Source organism: Denticeps clupeoides, chromosome 6 (genome assembly GCF_900700375.1).
Source record: "Denticeps clupeoides chromosome 6, fDenClu1.1, whole genome shotgun sequence".
Taxonomy (NCBI): domain Eukaryota; kingdom Metazoa; phylum Chordata; class Actinopteri; order Clupeiformes; family Denticipitidae; genus Denticeps; species Denticeps clupeoides.
Window position 1 is genome coordinate 21,268,281 of NC_041712.1, and position 17,426 is coordinate 21,285,706.

Below are 17,426 nucleotides of genomic sequence, written 5' to 3' on the forward strand. Positions count from 1 at the left end.
GAACTCTGTTTTCTTCATTGTGTGTTGGACGTTTTAGTTCAGATCAGCATCAGATTCACAGGGAAGTCGCTGACACTAAAAACCTCATGTACACCCCCCTTCTCTTCCTCCCTCCTCTTCCTCCTCCTCTGCCTTCTCAAGTTTCACCCATAACGCACTGCTGCAGTACCCCGCGCTGCAGTGACGGAGCCCTTTTTTCGCTGGAAAGCCCCACATCCTCCAGCTGCGTCGCCTATAGAAGGAAGAAACGCTTCCTCCCCTGCGGAAACCTGAGGCGCCCTCGCCGGGGCCACACCCGCCCGTGGTGGCATCGATGCGCCCCACTGTGTGACAGGCCTGCAGCCCCGGGCTGCTGAATGAAGCCCAACATGCAAATCCTGCTTGTACAAACAGGCTTGAGTTCAGAACGATGTTCGACGCCTCTCTGCAGCACCCGCCACCTCCGCTTCACTCACTTCTGAAAAATGGGATTTCGTTTGACCTTTTATATACCTGTGTGATGGCAGTACAATGGGGTAAATATTACAAGATAAAGCATTCAGCCTGTACGAAAAAATTACCAAAAGGCTCAATTTTAAACTCATCTGTTTAACAATATAATAAAGGGGTAAATATTACACTAATTCATCACACAGTATTCATATTAAAAATGTAGATTTTACATTTAGAGCATTTACCAGATGCCCTTATCCAGAGCGACTTACAATCAGTAGTTACAGGGACAGCCCCCCTCCCCCCCGGAGACACTCAGGGTTAAGTGTCTTGCACAGGGACACAATGGTAGTAAGTGGGTTTTGAACCTGGGTCTTCTGGTTCATAGTAGAGAGTGTGTTACCTTCTAGGCTACTACCACCCTAAATCAACTAAATCAAGTCTTGATTATATGTATGGATATTTCTATGCATATAAAAACGTGATTGCTGTGTAATAATTTTAATATCAGGGTTAATATTGAACTAATGCAGGGCAATTTTTTTTTAATAAATATACGCATCTAATGACTATTATTATAAAATAAGTTGCTGTGCTGCTGTAGGCAAGATGCAACAGGCCGTGCTGGGGTAGATCCACCTCAACCGTGAGCTTGACACCACTTTATTAAAACAAACAAATTGATATTTCACGTCGAGTGTGTCTGTACTTGCCTGTGTCTGTGACGGGGTGGCGAAGAGTAAAGCCTTCAGCGTTAAAGATGATATCACTCGTGACCCCTGCTGGACTCTCGTCGTGTCCTTCGAGTGTCAGAACCCCAGTTCCAGAAGCGTGGGTCTGGCAGGCCTGGCCGCGGCATCTGCAGGTGCTTCAGTAAAACATCTCCAGATGGGACGACATGCTGTAACCCTTACTCTCCGAGAGATGATTCCGGGCACTTTTTTTTTCTCAATACGAGCAGGCTTGCTGTGTTGTTTTTTCCGATTAGGTCATTAACGTTGTTCCCACATCTGCAAGATGTTATTGGGATTTCCTTAAAAAACATTAGATCCACTTCTGTGTGTCCTTGATGGATTTTCAAAAATCGTTCCGTACAGCATTTTGGATTTTTTATGTGACAGCTCAGGACCAGGAGGCTTCTGGTTTGAGGTCGAGGCTGGAGTCTGCTTCTTCCAGTCATGTTTAGCAGACCCTCAGTTTGAAGGACATCTACTTGGTGCCATAGAGATTTTAAACAGTGCAGTTTTATTTGAAAGCCTTTTGGCTTTTTTTTTTTTTTTTTTTAATTCATTGTCGTTAGCACACAGGCGCACTTGACACATTCTCACTTCTAACCACGCATCTGGGGTTTCATTTCAAACTGGGAAAAACCCCATGCACCCTCCACCCGGTCTGGTGTGGAGCCGGTGGCGCACACGCCGCTGCTGTTCCTCACAAATCACACTGAGATGAATCGTTTCCTTCATTCGCAGCTTCCTCCTCTACCCCCGAACGCTGTGTGCGCGTGATCTGCATTCTGTGCACCACCGCCGATTCACGTTTCAGGCAGATATGGTGCAACTGCCTATAAAATAATTCATCGGCGTGGTTATTTTTGGCCGTTTTTTATGTCACCGTGCAACAGAACGGCTCTGTCCTGATGCAGTTACTTCTGATGGATTGCTTTTGATTGTCTCAACAGGATCCTGGGGCTTAGGGACTTCCTGTACCCACCACAGGTGGAGGTGCCCACATGCCACGCCCTGGTTCAGTCACCGCCTGGCACGGCCAGCACCAGAGCCAAATGCCAAACCCCAGGCGTTTATCTACCTCATGCCACGTCCAATGAAAGTCTCTGACGTCGCATCGAAAGGCGTCTTTGGATCATTAGCTGCACTAATAAAATGCATCGGAATTGAGCACCTACAAGGAACTTGTCAGATGTACATTGGTCTGTTCTATAGGTCACAACGTACTTCAGCATGTTCCACAATGGCTGTGGAAAGTCCCGTTTCTGTTATTTGCATGTAAATGCGTTCTTCCCCTCTCAAAGCGTGCCAGACACACAAAGTGCCCATTGTGAGCTGTTCATGTGGTTTTATGAAGTGAGCAAAAGGGAGTGATGGGGGTAAGGCGCTTTCTATAGACTCATCGGGGGGGACGGTGACGCTTTGATCTCTTTTCAGGGAACGTGTCACGTGCGATGGTAATGGCACCACGGAAGATCTCCTAATCTTAACAGATGCTCTTTGAAGGAGGACGGTGAAGGCAGCTTTCTGTCTCTCGTCCGGGATTCCGACTCCTATTCTCAATTCATAACAAGAAGAAATGAAGAGCATGCGATGAAACGGAAGCATGAATTGGTTGACATGTGCCTGGAACACAGGTGTTGCAAAGCCTGGTAAAAAAGTGCCACCTACTGTCACTGATGGAAAACTACTGGAGTCGGTCTCACACAATACATTTTGTGACAATAGTTCATGACCTAGCATTTTAATCTTATCAATCCACAGACTCTGTAGGGTAGAATATAAATAGCAAATGACAGCGCATAATATAAATGAATTGATGTCAGACTGAATTCAGAATAACATACACTTAACCTGTTGAATCAACAGTGAATTACAACTTCAAACCTAATCTAAGGTGTTTATCAATGCCTAATAATGAAGGTAATAGTTGCGGGGATGAGAAACTATGACCTACACACTCTGTTAATCACTGTTACTACACCATTTGTGCACAGAACTAAAGTTTAAAGTGAAGTGGTTGTCACTTGTGATACACAGCAGCACAGCACACAGTGAAATTTGTCCTCTGCATTTAACCCATCACCCTAAGTAAGCAGTGGGCAGCCATGACAGGCGCCTGGGGAGCAGTGCATGGGGACGGTTCTTTGCTCAGTGGCACCTCAGTGGCACCTTGGCAGATTATGGGGCCGCTTCCTTAACCGCTAGGCCACCACTGCCCCAGAGATTTTAACCCAGCTAGTGTAATTTCTAGTTGCATTGACCATCATCAGGTCATCCATCAGTGCTTACTTTTAGAATTGGAAAAGATATTTGAACTCAAATTTTAAATTTTTTTATGTTGCAAAAATGTATTCTATAAGCATTCCCATGTATTCTAAGTACTATCTAGTAAGATACAATGTATTCTAAATACTTCTTAGTAACAACATCCCAACTCTGCACACTGAAAACCTCAAATCAGCTGTGAATATGAACACTACCACTAGTGGGAGCCTGAAGCAAGCATGAAAGATGTGATGTCACGGTGTCTACTACTCCTCAATTGGCTCCGGTGGACCGTGGTAAGAAGGGAATTACATGAAGTGATACACCCATCATGCATTATCGCTAGCCTGTGGAGAATCTGGGCTTGGGTCAGCCGGTCAGGTCTGGATACACTCACATTGCATTTACATTTTACGGCATTTATCAGACACCCTTATCCGGAACGACTTACAATCAGTAGTTACAGGGACAATCCGACCAGAGCAACTTATAATAGGTGAGTGTGTTACCTAACAGGCTACTACCACCCTTACTGAATGACCATGTTATTTTTGTTTTTAAAGATGGCATATGCATATTTATGATGGCAAGGCCAAGATTCATGGGGCTCCGATTGTCACGTATGGAATAGCCATCGCAAAATGTTGACCTTGACCCCATTGAGAATCTATGGGATATGATGGAGATAACTACACAACTCTCCCATCCACAAACCCTTCCTAAGCAGTAGTAATACATTATTTATTCTTATCACAATACTATACAACTAATTAAAATATTGATGTTGTAATTAAAGGCATTATGTAGTAGTCTATTGAAGTATATAAAGAATATGTCCTATTTCATACTGACACAAGCCCATGAGAAAGAAGTTAAAAAATAAAATATTAATGCTTTCTCACAACTCTATAAAAGTTCCTACTTATTATAATAATTTAAAAATGATTACGTATGTTTCTCCGATCATCAGGAATCAGGCTTATTGTCTGTCAAACAAGTCAAATCACATTTCAATACGATACATTTGTTTATTTTGTATTTGTAGGTCATATATACAGTACAGGCCAAAAGTTTGGACACTTTTCATGACCATTCACATTTTTAGATTTAAAAAAATGGGGAAATAACTGAAAACATGTTTTATATTCTAGTTTCCTCAAAATAGCCGCCCTTTGCTCTGATTACTGCTACACTCTTGGCATTATCTCGTTGAGCTTCAAGAGGTCGTCACCCAGAGGTGTTTAGCACTTGTTGTCCCCTTTGCCTTCACTCTGCGGTCCAGCTCACCCCAAACCATCTGGATTGGGTTCAGGTCCGGTGACTGTGGAGGCCAGGTCCCCACGTTTTGTTTAAGTTCATAACTCCACGTGTGTTCCTTCATAGTTTTGATGCCTTCAGAGAGAATCTACCAACGTAAATGGTCATGAAAATAAAGAACACACATTGAATGAGAAGGTGTGTCCAAACTTTTGGCCTGTATTGTATATGCAAACAATATACAATGCAAAGATTAAAAAACACTTTAAACTTTTTACACATAATTCTGCACGGTCCTGTGGACGTTTTGTCGAAGTGGAGACTGAGGAATGCGCGGCGCGCATGCGCACTGCCCCTCGCCGCCGCCCCGCCCCTCGCGAAACCTTGTTTGGCTGCCGGAGCTCCGCGTGTGGGGAACCGTAGCAGCCGGTTATGGCGGCAGTTCACGCGTTTCCATGAGGCGCGGGGGAATCGGCGCCTTTTCCCGCGGACCGACGGAACTGGGACGGAGCGAAGCCATGGCGGGCGTGTTCGACATCGACCTGGATCAGCCCGAGGAGTCCGTCTCCGACGACGAGCTCGACGAGGGGGTGAGTTCACGAATCCGAGCCGAGGCGTGGGCCTGTGGCAGCGGCACTGTGTTGTTAGCATCCTGGCTAGCAGCCTTAGCCGATAAAGGGGAACGCCGCGTTAAAAGCGTCAGTAAACCCGCAGCCTGGTTCGAAGCGTTTCCGCGGGGTCGGGGCGCCGCCGGTGCTCTCCATTGTCCTGACAACACCGAAAACGGCAACGCTGTCAAGTTAACGGAGGGTTTTAGCCGCCGAGCCAGTGTTGCCAGGTGGAGAACAATTTTTCCAACCTCGGCGCTTCTCAAGAAGTAAAATAAAATCCGACACGAAAACGAACTGAAACTTGCGACACGGCCCGTGACATTTGAAGGGCGCAGGGTGTCTGAAGTGCGGCGACAGCAGACAAGTGACCTGGGCATACGAACTCGACCCTCGCCAGCGGAGGAAACTGTGATTTAGAGCAAAGATAAAATACTGCAGGCGTGCGGTGTTTTATGTAGAAGAACGCTCACGACACAGCTCCACGGTTTACATTTCCGACCTGCCCACGAGAATCCGTTTTTCACGCGTTGGGTAGTGTTTCTGCTCAACTCCCACCCTGCGTTCCGTGAATGCCTGTGAAAACGTCGGGTGCCTTTCACTTTCACCGGTTTTAACGTGAAACAAAACAAGCCATTTTTAAACACGCCACACGTTGGCGGTCTTAATTTTACTCGCAAAAAGGCTACATATTAATATAAAATTATAATAACGATGATCGGTTTGGTGCGAAAACCGCCACCCTGGCAACCCTGTGAAGTGGGCACATGTGCTAATCGGTGTTCATATGTCTCTATCTGGCTTCATGAAGGAGCGGGACTTCATAGGCCGGTAATAGCACAGCATTAGCTGGATACGATCTTGATGGCTTGGGGCTGTTTATGTGACGCGGTTCCCTGCGTTCCTCCACATTTACACCTTGATTGCGTGTCCAAAAAAAATAACTTGCTCCATAAGTTATTTTGCTCACCTCCAGAGCCTTTTGAACCAAGTGTAGTATCTTGGCACGTCTTTCGGCGCAGCTTGTGCTTGTCTGTGACTTTAGGAATGACAGGATGTGGCCGACGGTGAGCTGCGTCGGCCCAGGCTATCAAGTGTATAAGATGCTCTAACATGCACCGTGGTCACAAATACACATTTTGACAAGTTCTGATGTAAGCAATTATCATACATTTCCAAGGTGTATTTTTATTGCTCCACAGCTCTTGACACAAACGGACACCGGGATTTTTCAAATGCATGTGTATCCGTGGTCCCTGATATGTGTTTGCATTTTTGGTAGTGTCGTATAACATTCTTTACTAGTATTCATAAATGATGGACAAAGTATGTATTTGATATGTTGTCATACGTTTAGCTCAATGTTAACGTCTTCCTCTGTCTGTGCCAGGCCCAGATCAGCGAGTACATGGACCAGTGCAACAGCTTTGAATTGTGAGTTACTTGTCGTTTTTGTGTGTGTGTGTGCGTCTGTCTGAAAATAGATTTTAGTTTTGAGTACTAACAAAGAGCGTGAAGACTGTCACGATCATGACATTTTAGCTGACTAATAACTGTCATGTGTGTTGTTTTGGTGTAAGCTTATTGACAGTTTAACAATACACATACGCCCTGTGAAGATGACTACTCTATTTACATTGAAGCGGGGACCAGCAATAAAAGTTCCATAAAAAAATGGAAAGGTCCCCTATCATGAAAATAACACTTAGTGAGATTATGTAACATTAATACGAGTTCCCCTATTGTCGTGCAGTTGGTAGAAATGGCTATGAGTGTAAAGTGTTTTGAACTTCGCTGTTCAGAGGCTTCCAAATGTGCGAAGCATTACAGTTGCTTGGTGATTGGATGTGAAAATGAGCACAAATTATTATTATTTATGCTTTAACAAAAAGGTTACATAAACCTCATATTTAGACACACAGCTCAGCTCACAAGATGATGCACAATATTGGGTTCACGAGAACGAGACACATTTTCAGTGACTGCTCCCAGTGTGAGCCTGGATAAGTGGTCGAGTCTGTACATCTTCTCCTGTCCCTCCTTTTTTTTGTGTGTGTGGTGCCATTTTAATACAGCTCTGTGTAGTTCTAGATTGTTCTTTATGGTGGTGCTTTCTGCCTCCTTTAAGGGTCTGTACAACCTTGGCCTTGGTCTTTTATAGGTTCACGGCCACCATGAAGGGCCCTATGAAATGAAATTTTCCTAAATTCCGTTTTTTCCTTCTTTATTCTTGTGAATTCGGTGTTTTCCATTATAAACGCATTTGTTCACCTAAAAACTGTGTGAATATGGAGTGGGTGGGGAAATGGAACAAATGCAATAATGACAAATCACATTTAATCAACAAAGTGCCTGGGCATTTACTGTTTCCTTTTGTAATAATATTTTTTGGAATAATATGCATTTCATGCAGCGAACTATTTCACAATATTACACATTCCTCCATTTGTAAAATAAAAGTGCTTCAAATTTGAAATCAACATAAAGAAATGGTAGTGGTATGGTAGAGTGGTAGTAGCCAAGTGGGTAACACACTCACCTATGAACCAGAAGACCCAGGTTCAAATCCCACTTACTACCATTGTGTCCCTGAGCAAGACACTTAACCCTAAAATTGCTCCAGGGGGGACTGTCCCTGTTACTGGATAAGGGCGTCTGGTAAATGTAAATGTATGAAATACACATTGTGAAGACCTGTAATACAAAAAAAACTTGTCCAATTGCATAATGAATTATGCAATGATAATGATCAGCAAATCAGTTGATTCGAAAGGTGATTTTATTAACTGCACGGAACCAATTAGGCAAGCGTTCCGGATTCGACACTGACCGCCTTTACCAATGTTGACCGTGCATTTACATTATGTTGCTGTGTGTGAAACGTAATTCCACGTTTTACAACGGATTCCATTTTATTTGTTTGATTCCACGATTCTGTCCGTGTTTTCCACATCGCGGAAATCATGGGACCCCGACCGTGTGATTGTTAAATTCAGGGCTATAACGATGTTCAAATTTACTCCACCTTATGTGAAAGAATTTTGCACAGGAACTGCTGTGCCATTTCCACCATGACTTGGTGGTGGCTGCATCCATGGCAGCGGCAAGTGATCGTTGTTTCGTACTCTCAGTAGGCTTAACATGGCCGATTGGCTACCACTTGTTCCCCAATAAAAAGAGAAGCATGCAACGTGAAGCAGTTCTTGTGGTCCGAGATCTTGTCAGACTCCTACACGTGACGTCTCATGCTGGTGCTCTTACCGCACACAAGGTTCCTAGATATTATACATAATATATGGACTCCTTGGAGACTCATGCTCCTTATATTTATATTTAGGGTGGTTGGCACCAGAAGACCACAAAGTCCCAGGTTCAAACCCCACTTACCATCATTGTGTCCCTGAACAAGACATTAAACCCTGAGTGTCACCGGGGGGGGCTGTTCCAGTCACTACTGATTGTAAGTCGCTCTGGATAAGAGCGTCTGATAAATGCCATAAAATGTCAATTATTTAGCCATTTTTCCATAAGCAATAACCAATTTATTGGTTGAAAGTACAATTGCATTTCCTAGTTTCCCATATTTAGTGGAGTGATTAATCTGCAGGTGTCTATTAGTCATATTAGAACTTTTTGATCCCTTTACTTAATAAATTCAGTACATCAGTTGCCCCTTCATTTGCTTGGTTTTTGCAACTAAATTACCCAGGATTCTCCTCTTGCACGTTACAGTTGGGTTTATAACATTGAATAGAAGCAATTATGACCGAATAATTGAAGTCAGCTGAAATGTATGTGCCAGGCGTACTGACCGTTGTTCTGCTGCCCTTTGCGTAGTAATATGGACGATTGTGAGAAGTTTGAGATCTCAGAGGACAACGTCAACAAAGGCACGGAGCAGATTCGGCCCGAGTGCTTCGAGCTGCTGCGCGTGCTGGGAAAAGGCGGCTACGGGAAGGTGAGCCCTCCCGCCCTCTCCCGTATTGACGCTCCGCTGCCCAGCTTGTTGCGGTGTAACTACTGCCTGTTGACCTCGTGTTTCTCATCAGGTTTTTCAAGTTAGAAAGGTGTCCGGAGTGACATCAGGGAAAATCTTTGCCATGAAGGTCTTGAAAAAGGTGAGCACCCTGCCTGTCACTCTTTTCCTGATGTTCGCATCGCGGACGCAGACAGTCGCAAGCAAAATACTAACAAAGACCTTCAGCCCCAAGCATGTATTGACTTCTGTATTGTTTATCAATTTTTGATTGGATCATTGACAGATTCAAATGAATATTACCTGTGTCGATCGTAAACAACAATACAAAGTGGGTTTCATTTCACAAGTGTAATGAATCTGCCGCATGTGACTCAGATATTCACTACCTTTTCTTTGACACTTTTGCAATATTTCTTACTGTAACTCAATTTCTGTAGTCATATTTAAACCTTATTTTAATACAATTTCAGAATATGTAACCCCTTGTGCGGCCGTGAGGTAAATTGGCTGTGTTACGCTGGGTCTCTGCGGGGAAATTAATTGGGCTGCTTTGTAGCGTGATAAGGAGCTCTTGGCCAGACTCAGAAGTAGCGCTGTCCTGCAGCGATGGAGAATACGATAGGGGAATTGATACCGAGGGGAAACTCTACCGATCGCCTGTGAGTGGCATGCTGGTATCGCCACATCTTGGACACTCAATACAGCGAGTTATATGCCTGGGTGCTTATCACAGAGCCTTTCGGGCCCAACAACGACACACGGCGGCTGTGCCCTTGGAGACATTTCCACCCAGAGGCCTGGTGAGGGACAGAACGTCTGAAGGAACTTAATCGTTCTCCTCTGCCATTGTCACGTTGGTCTGGCCCACTCATCCCTTAATTGGAAACTGGGTATGAACTCAGGTTTGTAGGTTTATAGTCGTATGATGGAGCATAGAGTGAGAATAATGCAACGTCACCGCTAAGTCCTGTTATTCCCGAGCGCTGCTGCTTCCTGCCCTGGCCAGTCAAGAGTCATGTAAGAACATGTAGATCAGGGCTGTGCAGAGAGATATCAGGCACTCGCACCCGACCCTCGCCTCCTGTCAGATTTATTTTCTCGACGGTGGCGGACATATTTGGAATGCACAGAATTCCTCCCTGGTCACACGCGGCCGCGTGTGTGTTGTTAACGGGTTAATATGTTGATGGTGAAAGCAGCGTTTGAAGCAGTAGCGGCCCCGCCCCTCCTTCCAGGAGACAGAGTAGATATTATCTGGATTATCTTCAAGTTGCACCAAGTCTCCCCCGTGCGGCGCCCAGGCCTTAATGTTTTTTTTTTTTTTTTTTTTAATGGCCCTACGTCACCTCGCTCTTGCGGCCCGTGTTTGTTCGTAATCGCGTTGTTCAGTGTAGTCCGTGGACCTTCTCTCTCTTCCTAACTGCAGGCCATGATTGTGCGGAATGCGAAGGACACGGCACACACCAAGGCCGAGAGGAACATCCTGGAGGAAGTCAAACACCCATTTATAGTGGACCTGATGTATGCTTTCCAGACCGGGGGGAAACTGTACCTCATTTTAGAGTACCTCAGCGGTGAGTGGGTGTCCACACACACACACAACTAATACACACACACACAACTAAATACACACACACACAACTAAATACACACAATCTAAATATACTTCTGTTTCAAAGTTCGGGCGACAAGAAAATAAGCAAGAAGAATTGAGAATTCTGAGCTGTGCCTCAATTCTTTATTTCAGGTGGAGAGCTTTTCATGCAGCTGGAGCGAGAGGGCATCTTCATGGAGGACACAGCATGGTGAGCAGCCTACAAACAAGTCCTTGTCTGCCACAGTGTCCCCTGCTTTTAAATGGCGTGTGTGTGCACGCCCATGTGTAATTCATTGGTGACATCGGAATAAAATGCCACTAGTTTACGCTGGTAGCGCAACACATGTTGCATTAACATTTGAGAAAAAATGCAGTTCCATACGCATTTCCTGCCGGCCGTTGTGGCGTGTTTACGGTAATCATGGAGCAGGTTACGTAATGTTCCGAGGAAAGTCCCGGGGAACATTCACAATCGTGTGTCTCACCTTGAGCCCATCTGGATCCTGCACTAACCCCATTCATCAACCTCGCTCTGCTGCATTTAAAAAAATGTATTATTATTTATTAAATCTCGAGGTAACTCTCGGTAAAGGAACAAATGGTTTCCTGTTTTGTCCTTTGTCCAGGGACACTTGGAACCGTCATTAAGCTGATCTCTGCGAATCCTTTGTTCGCCGCTCGCATTTATCGTCCGGCCGAGCTGTGTTCTGTCTAGCTGCCGTTACGTTGGTGGTGGTGAACTGCTGTTCAGTGTGAAAGTGTTGTGTGGACACAGTCCTCACTGTGTGCGCGTTTTTCCCGGCAGCTTTTACTTGGCTGAGATCTCCATGGCGCTCGGTCACCTGCATCAGAAGGGCATTATCTACCGCGACCTGAAGCCGGAGAACATCATGCTGAGCAACAGCGGTAAATGCATGGATACGGTCCTATTAAAATCCGGTTCTAGATTGATTGATTTAACACCGCTACACTCATAACAGTTACTAATGGGGACATAATACTACATATAGTATAAAAATATTATATAAGGGAAGTGTAGATATAGAGCAGTTCAGTTTTTTTCGCCATTGTTCCAGGGCCAGTCAGTGCCATGAAAACCCCCAATATGAACAGTCGAATGGGACAAACAAGGTTGGCCGTGTTGATTCCTGTGTCCCGAGTCGTTTCTGACCTCATTTCTCCTCAGGTCATGTGAAGCTGACCGACTTCGGCCTCTGTAAGGAGTCCATCCACGATGACACCGTTACCCATACGTTCTGTGGAACCATAGAGTACATGTAAGCATTTCATGAAGCGTTCCGTTATCCTACAGAAGAACAAAGTAGTGTGTGAGTGGGGTTAAATGGCCAGCAAAATCACACACTTTCAAACATTTTCCACCCTAATAGTATTTATCATGACGTGTGCTGCAATCTTTAGATTTTATTTACATGTTATCAGGTCCTACGTTTTTCCAACCAGTTAGACCCTTTTCTTTTTGTCCTCCCTGTTGTCCTCAATATGTCTATTTTATTGGTCTTCACACTCCTTTTTCAGTACCAGAAAGTTTATTTGGATGAGGCTTATAACTTTCTATTATGAAAAAATGATGGGTTTTTTTGTGCTATATGTACAATCTCCTCTTAGTCATGATTGTGTGGGTTTTTTTATGTGGATTGTGACTTGGTTGCAGGGCTCCAGAGATTCTCATGCGCAGCGGACACAACCGGGCAGTAGACTGGTGGAGTCTGGGGGCTCTGATGTACGACATGCTGACCGGCGCGGTGAGGCTTGTTCTTCCGGAGCCAAAATAAGAATTTGAATCGTAACACAAGATTCAGTGACTGTTCCGTACGTAACCAGAGAATACAGAGTAAATCAGCCTTCTGTCTCATTGTACAGCCACCTTTTACTGGTGAGAACCGGAAGAAGACCATAGATAAAATCTTGAAGTGCAAACTGAACCTCCCACCTTACCTCACCCAAGAAGCCAGGGACCTTCTGAAAAAGGTTTTCACTCATTCTCATTAACAGGATTCATTTTAACATGTCAACACAGAAGACCTAAATCCCAGGGGTCGCACGTTTTTGTGTTTTACCGTCATTCTGCTCCCCTGATTCAACGTCTGTACTCGTTGTCAACCAGTTCCTGAGTTGAATGAGGTGTGGTGGAACATGGGACGCTCGAAGCTGTGCAGGGCTGGTTGGTGACCCCTGTTCCATAACATCATGTGAGCGCTGTAGTTACGTGTTGTCTTTTTGTGTTGCAGCTGCTTAAGAGAAACGCCTCTCTACGACTGGGCGGAGGGCCAGGCGATGCCTCTGAAGTTCAGGTAAAATTCTCGAAGATGCCCGAGATCTCGGGCTAAAAATAACCGTTCGGTTATTTCTGCGTGCAGCTTGTGTGTGTTGATGTTCTGTGTTTACATGTAAAGCCTGTTTGCTTGTTTGGACTGAGTGTGTATTTGTGTGTGTGTTTATGCCTGACACACTTTCTCTTTCATGCTTAGACTCATCCCTTCTTCAGGCATATTAACTGGGATGACCTCTTCGCCCGCAAGGTCGAACCCCCATTTAAGCCTTTTCTGGTGAGCGTCCACTGGTCTTACTAGTAGACTTCGTAATCAATCACAATCAATTATTTTCTAAATGTGCAATAAGTGAACTTTTTTTTTTAAATTGTCAGACCTATAAAATTCTGCTAATGTACTATACGAGTATCAAATGCATGTCTTTGTTGACACCTTGCCGGTTTTTGCATTACAGCAGAATTGTTAATAAATTATTAATACTGTTCTTCATATGACAGCAATCGGCGGACGATGTCAGCCAGTTTGACTCCAAATTCACCAGCCAGACCCCTGTGGACAGTCCTGATGACTCTACACTCAGCGAAAGTGCCAACCAAGTCTTCCTGGTGAGTAGATATTTTATTACTGCGGAGGTGTTTGGCCTTAATTCATTTGTGATGTTATTGCTGTTCTCCCCCCGTGTGGTTAAATGGTTTCATCTGGTCTGTTTGTGGAAACACTGATTCGCCGCATGGCACAATAAATTTCAATGCTGTTCTCATTGCTCATCCTCCACAGCACTAAATTTCTTCATGTTTGTCCAGGGTCTGTGATGATGATTTTAAAAACATTTTCTCATTTTGCCACGTAGGGCTTTACATACGTGGCCCCATCCGTACTTGAGAATGTTAAAGAGAAGTTTTCCTACGAGCCGAAGATCCGCTCACCAAGGAAGTTTCTGGGAAGCCCAAGAACACCAGTGAGGTAAACCATACCTGTGTGTGGACATGGCAGCTGCTAGTGTTACAAATCAACAATGACTGTTGAGACAGAATTAAACTTGTAAATTGTCATATGCACAAGTCCAGATTAACTAGTGAATTACTGTAGACTTCGCCAGTAAAAAAATTTGGAAACTAGATAGCAAAGGCACTCTGGTGGAATACAAAAAAAAACTATGTCTTTGCCATACTCTATTAAAGGCGTACTTCCCCTAAACAGAGTTATTTATTTATTTATTAGTTTAAATTCATAACTTGCGTCTACTTGCAAAAGAGCACCAGTCATTGTAAATAGTTTTCTTTGTCTTAATAAAACACAATAGCATCACCGTTCATGGTTTCATTGCTAGATGATTGTCAAGCTACAAGTGTAAAGCGACTTATATGATTAATCACAGTTTGACTATAATTTACTACTATTTAAAGAGTAAAATTTATGTACAAAATAAGTGATTTGTATTTAAGTTGGTATTCGGCAAGATTCAAAATATTCTTATTTTAAGTCAAACTAAAATCTTTCAGGTTGCTCCATGTCCATTGGTTTTGTATGACCTCTAGTGGCCAGAAGCGGTAGTGCCACTTCAAAATGTGGGTATCCAACCTAAAAGGTGGGATAAGACAGTCAGATATTACCATGATGGATGCATTAAAGACAGGCCTAATCGTAGTTACGTCATTCATTGCGGTCCAAGGTATAAACACTGTGTATGTTCTTCACTACTGTTTTCTGCGTAAGAAAAACTGGGTGTTCTTTCCGTTCTTCCCTCAGTCCTGTAAAATTTGCTGAAGGGGACTGCTGGCCCCGGGGACCACCTCTGCCCTCTGTCGCCCCACCTCTCCTGTCCCCCAACGAGCAGCCCATGGAAGTTTCTAGCGTGGAGCAGATGAACGTGAGCGCCAGCGCGGAAGCTTCTGCGCCGCTGCCGATCAGGCAGCCACTGGGCGCCGGCATGGCCTCCTTCAAGAAGCAAGCGTACCCGATGCTGTCCAAGCGGCCGGATCATTTACGCATGAATCTATGACGCACAGCTCGTCTGGACCATCTAGCAAACCCCCAACCCACCACTCCTCCGTATATAGTATCCTTTTCTTTTTTTTTTTTTTTTTTCTTCTTTTCTTTTCAAAGAACCATAGAAATTGCTCAGATTACCCAGCAGGCCCTAACGTGCCGTCGTCACCTTCTGCCTCAGACCTTGCAGTGACCATCGTGGCGAGCGGCAGAGACGCAAGAGCCTCGTTTAGGTCCGTCTCGGGTCGGAAGTATTCGGCATGTGCCTTTCACGTGCCTTGCACTTTGTGAGTGCTGGTGTGTGAAGGAGGGCTACTGGGACTGCGCGTGCATCCGGGTGCTTTTAAAACACACCGAGCAGCTTCGCTTCTGCTTGCGGACTGGTACTCCTCGGGGAGAAGCGGCCCGGCTGGGGATGCGTCTTCACTTTATCCCGACCACGAGCGAACTGACATGTAGTTACCGATACTGGAATGGACGACATTTTTAAAGGGGGGTGTGGGCAGCGAAACACACACCCACCCACCCACCCACACACACACACCCCTGCCTTACTGAATGGTTGAGCCCTTCTTTTAATGAAGTGAGGCTACATTAAAGAGTTATGAACACAACATATGAATATCACCATTTCTGCTCCTTTTATATTCACTGCTGTCCAGCAAACACCATCGGTGTATATTATTATTATTATTTTATTTTTTTTATTTTTTTTGGTTAACTATGCCCATCATGGCCACGGGTGGGCAGTGGAGTTTTAAATTACATTTTTTTTTTTTTTTTCCCTTTTTCCCTTGCTTCATTATCGTAATCTGCCATTAATAAGTCTGCTGCATCTGACTGTGTTATTAGTAAATTCAGTAAAAAAGGACCTTGTGAACTGAATGTAAGCCGGCTTCAGGCACCGCTGGGTCGCGGCCTGTTAACAGTATTGAAAAGTGCGTGGTTCTCTGGGGTCTCAGCTCACATACACATTACCTCGTTTTGTTCTTATTCTTTCCTCTATAAGGTTGCCAGATCACTGAAGACACTACAAGGTGAAACGTTTTTTTAAATCCAAAAAATACAATCCAAATGACTTTTCTTAATGCTTTTTCATGTGCCAAAGGTCTATCCTTTATTATTCTTATGATAGAAACAATGAAACAAAAGCTATTCAAAGTCCGTTCTGGGGCAGGCATATTATCTATCTAGAGGACGAAAAAAAAAAAAAAATCACCCTTAACACCAGTCGTGTCGTTTTTCCAGAGTATTCGTTGCCATGTGTGTTTCAGTGTGATCTGAAGTGCTGCTGTAATTTCTTAATGAATGAGTCTTGGGATAAAAGCCATAGGACAAAGCTCCTCCTGTTCTGGTTCGCTCTGAACGTGGCCGATTGCAGGAGCCAGTGGAAGGACAAGATTGTCACGTTTCCAGAAATGTCCATAAATAGTTTTGAAGTGTTATTTAGCTTGAGGATCATTTAGGCTCGCTGACAGTTCGCTGAGGACCAAGACTTTCCAGTTTCGTCCTTGTCCAAGATGGCTAAGTGTCCGTCGGGTCCCGTTCAGAAGTTTCTTGGATTCATCCCTGGGCTGCATCGCAGAGCCACGACCAGATGCTGACGACCTGGGAGGGTAGTAACTCTCAGAATGAGCCGCCTTCATTTCACTCTTACTTTACTCTCGGGCTCGTCGGTCCTTGCCCGGAGCTTCGTATTCCGGGAGAAGCTGGTTACCGCTGACTCGCGGCTGTCCTTCCTCCATCCTAACGGTGCAAATCAGGCCTCTGCTAAAGGGTGTATAATTACGACCTGGATGCAGCGGAACATCTGAGACATGTTAACGCGGCACGCAAAGCATCTGAAGAGTCGACTGTGAAATAAAAGCATTAATGGATTCCGCGCAGACCATCTTCCTCACACTTTCAACGCCGCCCACGTGTCAGTGCCATTCGGGAATAACGTTGCTGGGCCGCGCTATGCAAATGACCTGCACCAATGATCGATGACTTGATTCTTTTCAAATGAACAGGGGGGGGTGAACGCCTGAAGATGATCACAAATCCAGTTTCCAAGCCGCGTCCTCTCTGCGGCTGGAAATTTTGAGCCGATGGAGCTTAATATGTTCTGAAAACTTGAAAAACACTTGAACTTTGTATATATATATAAATATGTGTGTGTGTGTGTGTGTGTGTGTATCGTCAGTAGCTATGGTAAGCAGGGGCATGAACATTTTCCATACTGGTGTTTTAACCGAGTGTAAAAATGACATCTGAATTATTCATGTGTACATGAGA

General features: G+C 44.5%; 1 protein-coding gene across 1 annotated transcript; it reads left to right on the plus strand.

Annotated features, from left to right (window-relative positions):
* Nucleotides 1-5,067: 5,067 nt before the first annotated feature.
* Nucleotides 5,068-15,241, plus strand: rps6kb1a (ribosomal protein S6 kinase b, polypeptide 1a). Its single transcript, XM_028983507.1, has 15 exons — nt 5,068-5,275; nt 6,684-6,727; nt 9,131-9,251; nt 9,343-9,411; nt 10,699-10,846; nt 11,020-11,077; nt 11,675-11,775; nt 12,056-12,146; nt 12,542-12,632; nt 12,751-12,858; nt 13,119-13,181; nt 13,359-13,436; nt 13,658-13,765; nt 14,011-14,123; nt 14,910-15,241. Exons 1-15 carry the CDS (start codon nt 5,141-5,143, stop codon nt 15,160-15,162), a joined length of 1,581 nt encoding a protein of 526 aa, XP_028839340.1. The 5' UTR covers nt 5,068-5,140; the 3' UTR covers nt 15,163-15,241.
* Nucleotides 15,242-17,426: the final 2,185 nt, after the last annotated feature.